Source organism: Pseudophryne corroboree, chromosome 4 (assembly GCF_028390025.1).
Source record: "Pseudophryne corroboree isolate aPseCor3 chromosome 4, aPseCor3.hap2, whole genome shotgun sequence".
Taxonomy (NCBI): Eukaryota; Metazoa; Chordata; class Amphibia; order Anura; family Myobatrachidae; genus Pseudophryne; species Pseudophryne corroboree.
Window position 1 is genome coordinate 203,095,433 of NC_086447.1, and position 17,202 is coordinate 203,112,634.

Sequence of the window (17,202 nt, forward strand, 5' to 3'; positions counted from 1 at the left end):
ATAAGAAAAAGAGGAGTGAGAACAATTCTCATTGTTCCTGATTGGCCACGAAGGACCTGGTATCCGGATCTGCAAGAAATGCTCACAGAAGATCCGTGGCCTCTTCCTCTAAGGCAGGACCTGTTACAACAAGGTCCCTGTCTGTTCCAAGACTTACCGCGGCTGAGTTTGACGGCATGGCGGTTGAACGCCGGATCCTAGCGGAAAAAAGTATTCCGGATGAGGTCATTCCTACGCTAATAAAGATTAGGAAGGACGTGACGTCTAAACATGATCACCGAATATGGCGAAAATCTGTTTCTTGGTGTGAGGCCAGGAATGCTCCTACGGAAGAATTCCATCTAGGCCGTTTTCTTCACTTCCTACAAACTGGAGTGAATTTGGGCCTAAAATTAGGCTCCATTAAAGTTCAGATTTCGGCCTTATCCATTTTCTTTCAAAAGGAATTGGCCTCTTTACCTGAAGTACAGACTTTTGTGAAGGGAGTACTGCATATTCAGCCTCCTTTTGTACCTCCGGTGGCGCCTTGGGACCTTAACGTGGTGTTAAGTTTCCTTAAGTCACATTGGTTTGAACCACTTAGTGGAGTTGAAATATCTCACTTGGAAGGTGGTCATGTTGTTAGCCTTGGCTTCGGCTAGGCGAGTTTCGTAATTGGCGGCTTTATCACATAAAAGCCCCTATCTGGTTTTCCATATGGATAGAGCGGAGTTGCGGACCCGTGCTCAATTCCTACCTAAGGTGGTCTCATCCTTTTCATATGAACCAACCTATTGTCGTGCCTGTGGCTACACGTGACTTGGAGGATTCCGAGTCCCTTGATGTGGTCAGGGCTATGAAAATTTACGTGGCCAGAACGGCTAGGATCAGAAAAACAGAAGCACTGTTTGTCCTGTATGCAGCCAACAAGGTTGGCGGCCCTGCTTCAAAGCAGACTATTGCTCGCTGGATCTGTAACACGATTCAGCAGGCGCATTCTACGGTAGGATTGCCGTTACCGAAATCGGTTAAGGCCCATTCCACTAGGAAGGTGGGCTCGTCTTGGGCGGCTGCCCGAGGGGTCTCGGCACTACAGCTGTGCCGAGCTGCTACTTGGTCGGGGTCAAACACCTTTGCAAAGTTCTATAAGTTTGATACCCTGGCTGAGGAGGACCTCCTGTTTGCTCAATCGGTGCTGCAGAGTCATCCGCACTCTCCCGCCCGTTTGGGAGCTTTGGTATAATCCCCATGGTCCTTACAGAGTCCCAGCATCCTCTAGGATGTTAGAGAAAATAAGATTTTAAACCTACCGGTAAATCTTTTTCTCGTAGTCCGTAGAGTATGCTGGGCGCCCGTCCCAAGTGCGGACTACTTCTGCAAGACTTGTATATAGTTATTGCTTACATAAGGGTTATGTTATAGTTTCATCGGTTTTGGGCAGATGATATGTTGTTCTTCATACTGTTAACTAGATAGTATATCACAAGTTATACGGTGTGATTGGTGTGGCTGGTATGAATCTTGCCCTTGGATTACAAAAATCCTTTCCTTGTACTGTCCGTCTCCTCTGGGCACAGTTTCTCTAACTGAGGTCTGGAGGAGGGGCATAGAGGGAGGAGCCAGTGCACACCCAGAGTCAAAGTCTTTCTTAAAGTGCCCATGTCTCCTGCGGATCCCTATGATCCTTACGGAGTACAAGCATCCTCTACGGACTACGAGAAAAAGATTTACCGGTAGGTTTAAAATCTTATTTTATTTCTTATTTATACACATATATAAATATGTACACCTTTCCTTACTCCCCCCCCCCCCCCCACACACACACCACAGTCTGTGTCTCCCTCTCTCCTTCCTCCCAAACACCCCACAGTCTGTTTCTACCCATTGACTCCATACTGCATTCCCAGCACCCCCACCCCATCCCGAAGCCTTGTATCCCCACACCAAGCCACTCTTAACCCTGGGAGAGACTCACTTGCACTGCACTCCCCAAGACATATGGGGCCCCATAGCATAAATCTCTCCCCCCACCCCCCCTGCTCACAGCCCTGCTGCATTACGCAAACAAAGGGTACTGCTACCCAATTCGTCAGCCTCCCGCAACCCACCCCACCACTTGACACTGTTCGGGCGGGCACTCACGTCTTGTGCCCTGCGGCTTCTCTATCAGCAGTGTGCTACGGCAGGCACACATCAGTTGTCAATGTCCCGGCCTGCTGGCTCCGTGTCTGTCTATGCTCACGGATGCTGGGAAGAGCCAGACTAAGCAATGCCATGGCTCCTCCCAGCATCAGTGAGAGAACAGGGAGTCAGAAACATCCGTAACCGCAACACTAAGAGCAGTTGTGCCTGCAGCAGCAGCACACTGCCGATAGAGGAGAAGCATGGGTCACTGTGTTAACGTTAGTGTGTGGCTAGCACTAGCAGGTAACATATCCAGGTGCAGGGGGAGGGGAGGGCCGGGCCCTGGACATGGCCCTGTAACAACCGCACTCCCTGCACCTATGATACCTACGCCTATGCTCACACAGCACAGCAGGCTCCATGCAGCTCTCACACCACACCAGAAGAGGCCAGCGCAGGGCACGGGAATCCCAACCAACAGCGCTGCTGCCATGAGCGGACACACCCGTGTCGCACAGTCACTGTGTGTGAGAGGCTCCTGTCACTCTGAGGCTGCTCCCACACTGCCTACAGCTCACTGCTATATATGGACAAGACGGCTTACATCCCTGTCAAGCACTAAGGGGTACATTTACTAAGCAGTGATAAGAGCGGAGAAGTGAGCCAGTGGAGAAGTGCCCATGGTAACCAATCAGCACTGAAGTAACATCTAGAATTTGCATACTATAAAATGATGCAGAGCTGCTTATTGGTTGATGGGGAAATTTCTCCACTGGCTCACTTCTCCACTCTTATCACTGCTTAGTAAATGTTCCCCTAAGTGGCATATCCTTGGGGCCCGCTGATCCTTGGGGCCCGGTGCAGGTGTGCCCTTTGACCCCCCTTGTAGCCGGCCCTGTGGCCGTGTTGCAATATTGCATAACTAAGCATTGAACAGCTTAATACCAGAAACACCCCCATCTCATCACCTTGTTTACCATATGAACAGCTGCAAGCATAAAAAAAAAATGAAATGCCATTTATATTTTTGGTAGAAGACATTTATTTATTTTTATCACATGGTCTATGACAGGAATGGCCGACCTCTATCCTCAAGGAGCCTTTACAGTTCATGTTTTCCAGAACAGGTGTATTCATTATTAACTCATGAGTTCCACAAACAAAAGATTGTAACTTCTAGCAATATATACAGTATGAGTCTTGTGGGTGTTATCACGTATACTTGAAGAAAAAGGTATAATGTGGGCGCTCGGAAGGGATAATAGTGCAACAGCTGCTGGTTTTGTAAATGTATGAATTTATTGGTAAAAAAAATATTTCTAAAAATAGACACTGAATGGCTGAATGCCTCAGCATTACATATACACAGTTAAATGAAAATAAAACATGTAAATTAAATAAAGGACTGTGTCCTAAAACTCGGAACTTGCTGGTAATTAAACACAAAGCCTGTTAGATGTTAGTTTTTTGCATGCATAAGCCGGCTGTTAATGGCTACAAAGGGTTAAAGCATATTGAGCTCAATTGCAAGTTGAAAAGAAAGAAGCTGGTTAGTGCTTGATAGAGCCTGTTAATACTTCACCAGTGCAGAGCTGATAAGAATGTTCAATGGTAAAGGCTAGTGATGATGTCGAATGGACGAGGTCCACGTCTGTCTAATGTCCATAGAGCTTACTTGATCCACTGGCTGGCTTAATAGCAGACCGCTCAGCGGCGGTTCCCTTAGACAAGTCCTGCTATTAGTGATGCAGTATGCTGACCGCCGTCGCTAGGCCAGGGTAAGGACGGAGACAGAGAGTCCAAAGCGCAAGTCCAGGGTAACAAGGGATGCTGTGGTGCCGCGTTCCGCGGCTTCCGGGTTCGGGCTTCCGGCTGCGTTCCACCTGCGTTCTACAGTCGTAGATAGGTCACCTGACGCGTTTCTTCGCCTCCAAAGTGAGCGGTTTCATCAGAGGTATACTTACTGACAATATTAGTCAGTTCTTCTGGCTAATATTGAGTCATAAGGCTGAATTGTGGTGGCTAGCATTACCAGGACCCAGGTGACTGTAGCCTTGGTCCCGGGGAGAGAAGAGAGTCAGGGGTGGGCCCTGCAAGAGAGATTGCCGTGGCACATCATTGGGAATAGAGGAACAATAAGTTCGGAAGCACTCTGAACCATGATTGCTGTTGATCTGAGTCTTTAAATAACAGACTTCTGCCATGTTAGCTGGGGACCCAGGACCATAGGACTGCTGTCCCACCAGGTACCCCTGGTGCTCGGGAGCGGTGTATGAGTGGTACTGCCATGGTGGCAGCAGATTGCAGTGAGGAGAGGGGGAAATCGTATGGTGTGTGTTGGAGTGAAGTGCCACTCTGCAAAACACCTGTAAGGAGGCCTAGCAACACAGAGTAAGTGCTTTCTAATTAATCCTGTGACATACTGTATACGCGTAAGTCTGGACTGGAGGTTTTGGAATTTTCTAATTCAATTATGTTACAACAATATGCCTATTGTGCTGGGGGACCGAAGAGTAAATGAAGGTTGTTTGTATTTTCACCTTGAGATGGTGTGGTCTACATTTATGTGACTTGCACTTTATCTGTGTCACCCACATCTGTACACCCCACCTGTTGCCTTTGTGCTAAATACCAGGGTATATCAGGGCCTCCTGAGTGTCCCACAGGAAGGTTCATTAATTGTGACACAAATATAAATAATGCAGTTTCTACATCAGGCAAAAAAGGTCCAATACAAGTGACCCATGGCATACATCATTACGTAGCAAAGGAAATTTTCAACATGGGCTAGAAGCGCCTTTGCACAAGTGATGCAATTTTTTTCATTTGTGATACAGACATACTTGCCTACTCTCCCAGAATGGCTGGGAGGCTCACGAAAATCGGGTAGTCTTCTCGTCCCCTCGGAAAGGTGGGCAAGTCTCCTCCTTTCCCTGATAACCCCACCGGAACCTCCCTCAGCCGCCCACAGCAGAGAACAAGTGGGTGGTCCGAGGGGATCCGATGACGCCATTTGTGCTGAATCATGTCATCATAGCTCCACCCCCAACTATACAGTGCCTGTTTTCTTGGCACTGTATAGTGGGGGTGGAGCCATGATGACACCATTGTGATGCCACACCCTTGGGCTGGCCACCTCTCCCACCACTCATGCCGCAGATAGCCCGCCTTGCCATTGGACACGCCCCGACATCCCACCTCGCCACCGCCCATGCCCCGATGCGCCTACCACGCTGCCACCTCCCGGAGGAGGGTAGTAGCAGAGTAGGCAACTATGAATACAGAGGTTATCTGTAAAGCATGCCCTGATAGGTTCCTGAGGACTAGAGTTAGGCAACATTGTGCTAAGAGCTTGAATGAAGGGCGGGATGATAAAACAAGACCTTAGGGCTGGGTTGTAGCAAGCGTCCATTGGAAAACAAGTATTTATAATGCTTTTAAAATAGAAAAACCACAAGACCATAACCTTTAACCTTAAGGGCTATTAAGTAAATTAGCAGATAATTGCAAAGTTCATGAAGCTCCTGTATATATTTTCTCTCACTTATAAATGGCAGGGTTAGGCTACATGAAGGTTAAACATTGCATTTCATTTAGGTACAAAACATTGGCATTGTATAATGATACATAATTCTGTATTCTACATACAGTGCTAACAGATAAAAAATCAATAATATAAAAGCATAGCAATTTAACATTATGGATTAGCCGTAAGCAAACGACAATGGAATTGACCTGGTCAGTGTAATTGACTCACCATAGGATGCCAGGTTTGTGAAACAAATTACAAAATCAGCAGCTTTACAAGTGAATGGGTACAATTAACACTTCCCATGCCAGAATAAGACTGTGAACCAAGAAGTTCCACAGTCAGTTGTAAAGCTTTCTTTGCATAATCCATTCAGTACATATCCTGCTTCTGTCGTCATGTGAGACATGACATTGTCAGACCTCCATCTGAGACTGTCCCTGGAATATCCTTGTCCAGCGTGAGGTGTCCATGAAGATGGCTGAGGTGCAGTGATACATCCACCGACTTGGGAGAGCCCCCTCCCGAGTCCAAACATCTGCAAGGCTGTCGTATGACTCCATCACCACTCTGTATTCACGTGCCATGCCCTGCCAGTGACCGCCCGTCACGTAGATCTGAGACCCAACAGAGGTCATCCCTCCATTCTCATGTAGAGTATGCAGGAGCTGAACCTGAAAAATGAGGGGAGGCTGGTAAAAGCTCCAAACTAAGCAGGGAGCAGCATCATTGCATTACATATGAACATAAAAATCCTCCAGCAATCACATGAGTTTAAGCAGAGAAATTGATGCAGAATGAATGTACCAGTGACGTATGGTGAGGTGAGGCAGAGCCTTTCCTGTCATTTAACGTTTGGACCAGAGTTTTGACAGTATAAATTATATGAAAAAATACAAAGAATATGTTAGATATATCTTCTTTGTGTTATTCTAATATTTTGATAGTAAAAACTATGGAGCAAAAAGTCTTTGACAGGTGAGGCAGGGCCTCCTCTGCTTATATTTTTTGCACATCTCTGACCAAAACTCACCAAATTTCCACGAGTTTATACTGCTGCACCTGTGTATAATGCCCATATATACCCTTGGGCTCATATACTGTGTGTAAATCTGGCTTTGGTACTAGCCAGTGCCTCCACAGCAATTTACCTCACCGCACGTCCCTGGAATGCACACCTGGTTGCGGAGCATATGTTGTATTAATTAGTGCATGATTAGAAAATGGGCGCACTTAAGAAGGGGAGATGATGGGGTGCATGGCCTGGCTGCCGGATGAGCGGGACGGGGGGACTTGGAACTCCTGCTTCAACCCACTGATTCCCCACTATTACCCCGCCTTCTGCCCCACTACATGACCCCTACCTGCTCCCTCTACTGTTGTGGTGTCAGTCCACGCTGATCAGTGAGGTTTGCGGAGCTGGGGGATGTCTCCTGCATCCCTGCGGGTTGCGGCCTCCTGATCTCTTCTGAGTTGGTGGCTTGATCTGTGCTGCCATCTGAAACAGTCAGCGGCCGCACCGTGAAGCCGGGGGTACGCGCTCCCCCCATGCTGCATGCCAGGAGTCCGCTGGGTGACCTACTGACTGGGAGGGCCTGAAGCCGGGTGACTCACTGTTTTTGTGTGCTCTTTGTCTGAACCCACGTACTGTATAACACTACCTTAAGGGCTGGTACTCCCTCCTGTGTGCATGTGCCAAATGAAGTTTGGACTGTCATTCCCAACACCTACCTAACTTGGTGAATATTCACTAGTTATCATTCACCACAATCCATTTGCTGTATTATATTTGGGCCAGAGAGATGGGCTCCATCTAGTGGCTAACTATGAAAATGGCATGCTGCCTGAAGTTTCCTGATATGTGATCGTTTGTCTTTTAAACAGGGAGGACAACTCCTCTCGTGTCCACTTAAGGCCATCTTGGGGAGGGATGGCTGACACCTTCTAACATGTTTTTCAAGTGATGTGATTGTACTATTATTGAGCACCCTACCAAGGGCCTGACATGCTCTGGCTCAGAATGTAGCCCTGCACTCACTGCACTCTATTTCCTTCGTATGAACTCTGCAACTTGACACCTCTACACAACAATTCTTGCGACAGGGTTGTCCTTCTCTCCGGTGATTGATTTGCAACTGTCTTTTTCCTTCACGTTTTCCGCCCCGAGAAGAGTGCAGCACTCTCATGAGTCGCAGAAAACACAGCCCAAACAAATGTGACCGGCTGAGAATCCGGATTTGCAGAAGGTCTTCGCATTATTACAGACACTCCCTACTAAGGCGGATATACTCACTAAAGTAGATTTTGCATCCTTGGATGGGTGGTGCACTCTGAAGTGTCTGGATTAAATCGGAACTGTCACACCTGGGTTCTCGCATTGTCACTCTGGAGACCAATGGGGAGAAGATTACCGCTTTTCACAATTCTCTGGTGGACACTGTTAAACTACAGGCTAAGGAGATTCAAAGTCTACACGATCACTTGGATGATATTGATAATAGAGGATGTCGAAACAATTTGAGAGTCAGGGGCATTCCTGAGGCTATTGCGCAACACAGTCTTCAGGATGTCCTCACTAAAATCTTCAATGAAGTGCTTGACAATAACCCTAACGACTCTATTGTATTTGACAGTCTGAACGCCCAAGGGACGTCATCTGCCGATTACATTATTTCACCCAGAGGCTGAGATATTTCGTACACTTCGGAACTCTAAGGGTTTGGTGTTTAATGGTCAACTGATCCAAATGTTTCAAGACTTTTCGTGGCATACGTTGCAATCCAGGCGCCAGGTTAAACCTTTGACCGATGCTCTCCTCAAGCACAACATGAAATATATATGGGGATATCCGTTTAGCCTTACAGCCACCAATGGAGGGAAGATGGCTACGATATGTGGCCCAGAGGATGTTGCTTCTTTTTGTACTATCCTGGACATCCCCTTGGTCCGTACTCCTCAGTGGCAATCCCTCCATTCACGAATCTCTCCTCCCCCGGTCCCTTTGTCAGAGCCCCCGTTCCTGGCGGTTAGGATGTCCCCAAATTTGCAGTTAAGAGGTCATTCCTCCACATCCTCCCAGTCCACTTTTCAAGCTGCAAAGTCATGAATATGAGACTCTGATCCTTGAATATTACCCCCACTGAGCATGCCAATCTCGCATGTTCTACGTGTGAACAACACGTGAGTGGGATCATTGCTGACGGGGGTTCGGACTCTGTTGCTGAGTCCCTTCCTCCAGATGATGGCTGATATTTGAGACTTTTTTTATGGGAGTGTCCTCGTGGCATTCTCCTTGTTATGGGATGCTATGTGGGACTTGAGGTTGCTAATTAATAAGTTTCTCTAATTTTGAAGGAAATGTTGAGTGCTACACTTTCTACCTTTAACTGATCGGTATTTGCCAGAACTGTTCTGTTACTACATTATTTCTATTCTTCCTGAGTAGGGCTGATATTTTATTTTATTTATAGTTCTAGACTCCTGTATGTCTTCAGATATTTTTCAGCAGCTGTAATCATGTTTGCAGGATACAGTCAAATATGCTTAGACTCCAGTTTACTTTGTTAGGAGTGTTTGTGGTTGGATCCGTTACTCCCCTGTTGCCCCCGACTGCACCGCCCTCCGTGGTCCCGGACCCAGTGGTGGAACTAGTTTCTGCACCACTATGGTTCCTGGGAACGGTGTTTTGTTCCTATTTCTCTATTCAGATTTGATGTGTTTTCTCTATGTGCTGATGTTTTTTCTTTTTCTGTTTCTTCCTCTGTCTCTTTTCTCTGCTTCGAATCCCTGGTCCGGACTGACATATGATTCCCTCTCCCCCTGCCAGTTTTAGCCTTGTTTCCTGTCTGTTAGCCCCTTGTTTTTTACATAATGGCTAAATTGAATGTGGTGTCTGTGAATGTAAAAGGACTCAATATACCGCGTGCCCTTCAAGAATTAAAGGCTGAGAAGGCCGATGTAGCTTTCCTTCAGGAAACCCATTTTAAGGATGGGGTTGCCCCTTCTCTCAGGAACAGGGACTTCCCCAATGGTTACTTTTCTAACAACTCAATAGGCAAAACTTTGGGTGTTGCTATTTTGTTTGCATGTCATGTTGCTATCACTGATGTTACATGCCGGCACCCGATTCCGGGCAGGGCCCTGTTGCTCAACTGTAGAATTTCCAATCGGGACTTCACCTTCATAAACTATGTACCAAATAGTGCCCAACCCACATTTTTTGATAAGGTACTCACTTTAGCCCAGTCTCATGTGGTGGAGGTTGTGGTGTGTGTGTGGGGGGGATTTTAACTGGTTGATAGACCCTCCTTTGGCTACTTCTAATCCCTCTTCGAGATACTCGGATAAGTTACACCGGAGGGTGTGTAAAACCGTTCATAGTCATCAGTTGATTGATGCTTGGTGCATCCAACATCCCTCTACAAGAGACTACACCTTCTACTCTTACCCTCACAATGTTTACATTAGGCTCACCTACCTTTTTATTTCTCACAGGTTCTTGCTCTTAGTTTCTACATCTACTATAGGCCATATCACCTGGAAGGACCATGCCCCTTCTCTTTATGTGTCCTTCTACCCTCCTCAAATTTATCGCCCTATATTTGGAGACTGAATGAACGGCTCCTTCAGGATCCTTATTGTCAGCAGCAGATTAGAAAGGCAATAGCTGAATATGTACTCACTAATGACACACCTGACATTTCCAAAGTAATGGTGCGGGAGGCGCACAAGTACGTACTGAGAAGTAAACTTATTCAATTGGGCGCATATCTGAAAAATCAGCGTTTGGCAGCTCGCGAAACCCTGATATAGAAAATACACTCTCTTGAGCTCTTCCATAAATCTTCTCTATCTGCGGACACCCTCCAATATCTATTAGATACTCATAAGGAGCTTAAGTCTCTCATGTCTAGGAAAATTAAATTGGATGCTCGGAAATGTCGAAGTCTTTATTTCCTCTGGGTGAACAAACCAGGCAAAATGTTGGCGAGGGCATTGTGGGCTCAATGTGCAGCCGCATTTGTTGCTCATATTAGATCACAAAATTGGTCTACTTGTAACACCAATAGGAAGATAGCGGTGGGTTTTCAACCTTTCTATTCCCAATTATACAACCTTCGAGACCAGAAGGAGAAGGGGGCTGATTTATCAAGACAGACCTCTATTATAGAGTATCTAAAAGAGGTTGATTTTCCTATGCTTACATCAGTGGAGGTGGAGGCTTTAGAGGCTCCTTTTTCTGCACAGGAACAGGAGGAGGCCATAAAATCTTCCCCTAACAGTAAAAGTCCAGGCCCGGATGAGTATTCTATTGCATATTACAAGATGTTTGGTGACGCTCTTTCCCCTTTGTTGCTCCATGCATTCAATCAGGTCTTGGATCAGTCCCCCTTTCTCCCCAATCCCTGCTATCTCATATTTCTGTTATCCCTAAGGAGGGTAAGGACCCGGCCCAATTTTCCAGTTATAGGCCCATGTCCCTGTTGAATGTCGATTTGAAGCTGTTTGCTAAGATGATAGCTAACCAAGTTAAATAGCTCCTTCCAAATTGAATTCATACAGACCAGGTGGGGTTTGTCCCTGGTCTTGAGGCCAGGGATAACACTACTACGCCTCTGGGCGTAATACTCCGACTATTCTATACTCTACAGACGCAGAGAAGGCATTTGACAGGGTAAATTGGGATTTCCTCATGGGAGTACTGGAACAGCTGGGCTTGGGACAGGTGTGACTTCAGAGAATCCGTGCCCTTTATGCTACTCTATCGACCCGTGTGTGTATCAGTGGAGATCTTTCAGACCAATCCACATTTCAAATGGCACTTGCCAGGGCTACCCCTTGTCGCCATTGATATTTGTTCTCTGTATGGAGGCCCTGGTGAGAGCCATTCGGCAAAATGTTAGCATACAGGGGATGAAGGTAGGATATAAGTAATATAAGATTACACTACTTGTGGATGATTTATTAGCTATTGTATCTAGTCCCTTAACTTCAATTCCCAACCTCCTCTCGGAGTTTAGACGTTTTGGTGCCCTTTCTAACTTTAAGGTTAATTTGTCCAAATCTGTGGCTCTGAATCTTACACTGGATCAGACTGACCTATGGTTGCTCCAATCTATTTCTCCTTTCTCATGGCATCCCACGCCGATTAAATATCTTGGGGTCACCTTGAATAGAGATAGTTCTCAAACCTTTTCCTCTAATTTTCCTCCCCTGTTAACCAAGCTTTAATCTGACCTCTCTGCCTGGGATGCCAAGAGGATTTCTTGGGTGGGGCAGATCAGTAATTAAAATTAACGTCTTACCTAGAGTGCTTTACCTTCTCCAGACTTTGCCTATTGCTATACCTCGCGCATGGTTTATTGGCCTTCAACGAAAAAACTCAGGGACTACGTCTGGGCAGGTCGTAAACCGAGGTTTAAACACGACATATTGCTTCGATGAAAACACCAAGGTGGCCTTCAATTACCACACTTTCTCTCTTACCACCAAGCAGTGCTTCTCACGAGAGTGATGGAATGGGGGTGCGTTGTGTAAAGGAAGCAGTGGGTGGATATTGAAATTAACTCGCTTCCTTCCTTGCGTCCTGACCTTCCCTGGCTTCCAACTTTTCCCCCAACTTTTCACCCTCTGGTAGGCACGACGTTTGCATGCTGGGGACGTCTACGAGCCCAACCTCTTCTCTCACCCTCCCCTTCCCTTCTTAGGCCATTGTTTGGAGATATGGAGGCACTTGCAGATTAAGCATTTCCTGATGAGCCTACACTTGACTGCCACTCATAGACGTTTGGCCACTCCTTTTGAAAACTTATGTCTCTCCCAGTCCTATCCATGTCACGGTCTTTCTTCCATCTATTAACTAATAATAGATCAGGCTTTTCCTTCTAGACCTAAATTAATGGGGGATTTGGTGAGGGATTTAAATGGTTTGGTGGGAGAAGGTGATTGGCCCAAAATATTCCGTAATACGTTCGCTTCCTTCTCAAACGTGTTAGTGGTGGAGACTCACTACAAGGTTCTCTCAAATTGGTATCGTTGTCCTAATCTGTTGGCTAAAATGTACCCTGGGGTTCCAAACACTTGCTGGAGATGCATGACTGCAGTAGGTTCTCCTTTGCATATCTGGTGGGACTGCCCTTTCCTAAACCTTACTAGTGGAAAGTAGTAGAAACAGCCTCTCTCATTATGCAGGAGGTCTTACCTTTTTGCCCTAGTTTCTGGTTGCTGAATCTTTTGCAAAAACCTCAATCCTCATATAAAAATACATTGCTCCGTCATAGTGCCTCAAAGGCAGTTATACCAGTCCACTTTAAAACTAGTATTGTTCCTACTATGTCTGAATGGTGTTCGCGCATAGAGAACTACATGGTTATGGATGACCTTATCTCCTCTTTAGCTATAAAAAATAAGGCCTTCTCGGCCACATGGTACTCGTGGCTGTAATATAAGAAATCAGACCATTTTAAATCACTCCATTAGGAGGTATCGGGGGTTTGTTTTGTTGTACCACCTATTATTTTTTTCGGTTCAGGTGATTTGAAACTCTCTTTCCGTCTCTTTCTCTTCTCTTCTTGCTGATCTCCTCCTTTTTTTTCTCTCTCTCCTCTCTTTTCACTCTCTTTCTCTTCCATATACAAATTTTTGTGTTTTTCTGTATGTATTTGTGGTTGATAACATGTGTTTTTTGAGGGTAAATCTTTTTCAGCTACAAAGAGGCCCTTGTGTAAATGTTATTACTGATATGATGTTTAAGTTTAAACATGTTTTCCTGTTTGTGATTTTGCTGCATGTTACATCATTTGTATTGTGTATATGTGAAAACCGTTCATTAAAAATTATTTGCAAAAAAAAAAAAAGAATGGGAGATGATGAATCATACACATTTCAATCACATCTACGCTAGCTACAGGAGAGGCGCAAACTGGTTTGTAATAAGGTGTTCTCAAGGGGCACGGTTCAGTGAGGGCGTGTTCATACATATACATCTGTATCATTAATGTCTATAGGTGCCAAAATATTTACTCTTTGGTAGAATGAAATAACTTTTAGCAGCTGATTTTATAAAGAGTTGAGTTTGCTATGAAGATTAAGAAGCAATGCCTTCGTTGAAGAGGGTTGGGTATGATACCCTGGGTCTCACCAATCCTGACAGCGGAATCCCAACCGTCAAAATCTTGATGGATTTTGGTGAGTATTCTAACCCTAACCTACCCCTACCACAGCCTAACCCTAACAGTCCCCGTCAACAGCCTAACTTTAACCTATCCATCCCGCTGCCTAACCCTAACCTACCCTTTCTGCAGCCTAGCCCTAACCGCCCCTCCGGCAGCCTAACCCTAACCTATCCATCCCGCTGCCTAAACCTAACCAACCCACCCACAGTCTAATTCTAACCTACCCCTCCTGCAGCCTAACCCTTACTGTCCCCTCCCGCAGCTTAATGCTAACAGTCTGTTCCCACAGTTTAACCCTAGCCAGGCATCCCCTCCCGCAACCTAGCCCTTACCGTCCCCTCCCGCAGCTGAACTCTAACTGTCCCCTCCTGCAGCCTAACCATAACACTCCCCCTAGTACCTAACTCTAATACTCACCGCCAGGATCCATCAGGATTTTAACTATCGGGATTAAGGAGCTGGGATTGTGACCATCGGGATGGTGAGCGCTGGTTTCCTGACTACATCCCCTTGAAGACTGTTACGGAATGACAGCCAGATCATGCATTTTCATTTATTGTTTTAGGATTATAATGGTTTAAAAACAACGGGGGTAATATACAGCTGGAGGCAAATACAATTGAAGCCTCTTTTCAATCTTTAAACTGCTCGTGCAGCTTAAAGATTAAATAGACAAAGCATAGACAAAGTACCACAATGGTGTGTTTGTGCAATATGTGCCCATGCTGACTACAAGAGAAACAATGTGTGCCTGTTTAGAAGATGCTCCATAAGCAAGTGATGATGATGGTGATGATTGGCAGGTGCTTCTGATTGGCGGGCTACATCTGAATCCCTCTTATGCTATTACTATAGTAATATGGCTGCTGTATCTATTTTCATTATTACGTGATATTTCCAAATGTTTCATTTAGAGATGAGCGGGTTCGGTTCCTCGGAATACGAACCCGCCCGAACTTCAGTTTTTTTTACACGGGGCCGAGCGACTCGGATCTTCCCGCCTTGCTCGGTTAACCCGAGCGCGCCCGAACGTCATCATCCCGCTGTCGGATTCTCGCGAGGCTCGGATTCTATCGCGAGACTCGGATTCTATATAAGGAGCCGCGCGTCGCCGCCATTTTCACACGTGCATTGAGATTGATAGGGAGAGGACGTGGCTGGCGTCCTCTCCGTTTAGAGTGACTAGAGTACTAGAGAGAGACACACATTTTGGGGAGCATATAGGAGGAGTACTACTTGCTGCTGATAGTGTGACCAGTGACCAGTGCCACCAGTTTAATTAATCCGTTCTCTGCCTGAAAAAAAACGATACACAGTGTGACACAGTCACACATACCATATCTGTGCTCAGCCCAGTGTGCTGCATCATATACTGTATATCATTATCTGACTGCACTTAAGTACAGTGCACACTTTTGCTGCCAGAGTGCCACTGCCAGTGTGACTGACCAGTGACCACTGACCACCAGTATTGTGATTGTCTGCTGACCACCAGTATATTGTGATTGTCTGCCTGAAAAAGTTAAACACTCGTCGTGTGGTGTTTTTATAAACGCATTCTGCAGACAGTGTCCAGCAGGTCCGTCATTACATAATATATACCTGTCCGGCTGCAGTACTAGTGTGATATATATATATATTTTCTCTAACGTCCTAAGTGGATGCTGGGGACTCCGTAAGGACCATGGGGAATAGCGGCTCCGCAGGAGACTGGGCACAAAAGTAAAAACTTTAGGACTACCTGGTGTGCACTGGCTCCTCCCCCTATGACCCTCCTCCAAGCCTCAGTTAGATTTTTGTGCCCGAACGAGAAGGGTGCACACTAGGTGGCTCTCCTGAGCTGCTTAGTGAAAAGTTTAGGTTTTTTATTTTCAGTGAGACCTGCTGGCAACAGGCTCACTGCACCGAGGGACTAAGGGGAGAAGAAGCGAACTCACCTGTGTGCAGAGTGGATTGGGCTTCTTAGGCTACTGGACATTAGCTCCAGAGGGACGATCACAGGCCCAGCCATGGATGGGTCCCAGAGCCGCGCCGCCGGCCCCCTTACAGAGCCAGAAGACTGAAGAGGTCCGGAAAATCGGCGGCAGAAGACGTCCTGTCTTCAATAAGGTAGCGCACAGCACCGCAGCTGTGCGCCATTGCTCTCAGCACACTTCACACTCCGGTCACTGAGGGTGCAGGGCGCTGGGGGGGGGCGCCCTGAGACGCAATAAAAACACCTTAGATGGCTAAAAATACATCACATATAGCTCCTGGGCTATATGGATGCATTTAACCCCTGCCAGAATTCACAGAAAAACGGGAGATAGGCTCCGCCCCCTTCTCGGCGGCCTTATCTCCTCAGCACACTGGCGCCATTTTCCCTCACAGCTCCGTTGGAGGGAAGCTCCCTAGCTCTCCCCTGCAGTCACTACACTACAGAAAGGGTTAAAAAAGAGAGGGGGGCACTAATTAGGCACAGTATTAAAGATACAGCAGCTATAAGGGGAAAAACACTTATATAAGGTTATCCCTGTATATATATATAGCGCTCTGGTGTGTGCTGGCAAACTCTCCCTCTGTCTCCCCAAAGGGCTAGTGGGGTCCTGTCCTCTATCAGAGCATTCCCTGTGTGTGTGCTGTGTGTCGGTACGTTTGTGTCGACATGTATGAGGAGAAAAATGATGTGGAGACGGAGCAGATTGCCTGTAATAGTGATGTCACCCCCTAGGGGGTCGACACCTGAGTGGATGAACTGTTGGAAGGAATTACGTGACAGTGTCAGCTCTGTATAAAAGACAGTGGTTGACATGAGACAGCCGGCTACTCAGCTTGTGCCTGTCCAGACGTCTCATAGGCCGTCAGGGGCTCTAAAGCGCCCGTTACCTCAGATGGCAGATATAGACGCCGACACGGATACTGACTCCAGTGTCGACGGTGAAGAGACAAATGTGACTTCCAGTAGGGCCACACGTTACATGATTGAGGCAATGAAAAATGGGTTTCCCCCGATAACAACTGATAATTTCAAAAATGTTATTGGCATTATATCCTTTCCCGCCAGAGGTTAGGGTGCGTTGGGAAACATCCCCTAGGGTGGATAAAGCGCTCACACGCTTGTAAGAACAAGGGCTCTACCCTCTCCTGAGATGGCCGCCCTTAAGGATCCTGCTGATAGAAAGCAGGAGGGTATCCTAAAATGTATTTACACATATACTGGTGTTATACTGCGACCAGCAATCGCCTCAGCCTGGATGTGCAGTGCTGGGTTGGTGTGGTCTGATTCCCTGACTGAAAATATTGATACCCTAGATAGGGACAATATATTATTGCCTATAGAACATTTAAAAGAGGCATTTCTATATATGCGTGATGCACAGCGGAATATTTGCCGACTGGCATCAAGTCTAAGTGCGT

At 46.4% G+C, this 17,202-nt stretch overlaps 1 protein-coding gene across 2 annotated transcripts in view; it reads right to left on the minus strand.

Annotated features, from left to right (window-relative positions):
- Positions 1 to 3,121: 3,121 nt before the first annotated feature.
- KLHL30 (kelch like family member 30) overlaps positions 3,122 to 17,202 on the minus strand; it is a 94,445-nt gene continuing 80,364 nt past the window's right edge. For both annotated transcript variants that reach the window (XM_063915801.1, XM_063915802.1), the window contains one exon: positions 3,122 to 6,306. In XM_063915801.1, coding sequence (XP_063771871.1) covers positions 6,049 to 6,306 — 258 coding nt within the window. In that variant the 3' untranslated portion in view covers positions 3,122 to 6,048. The remainder of the gene's footprint in view (positions 6,307 to 17,202) is intronic.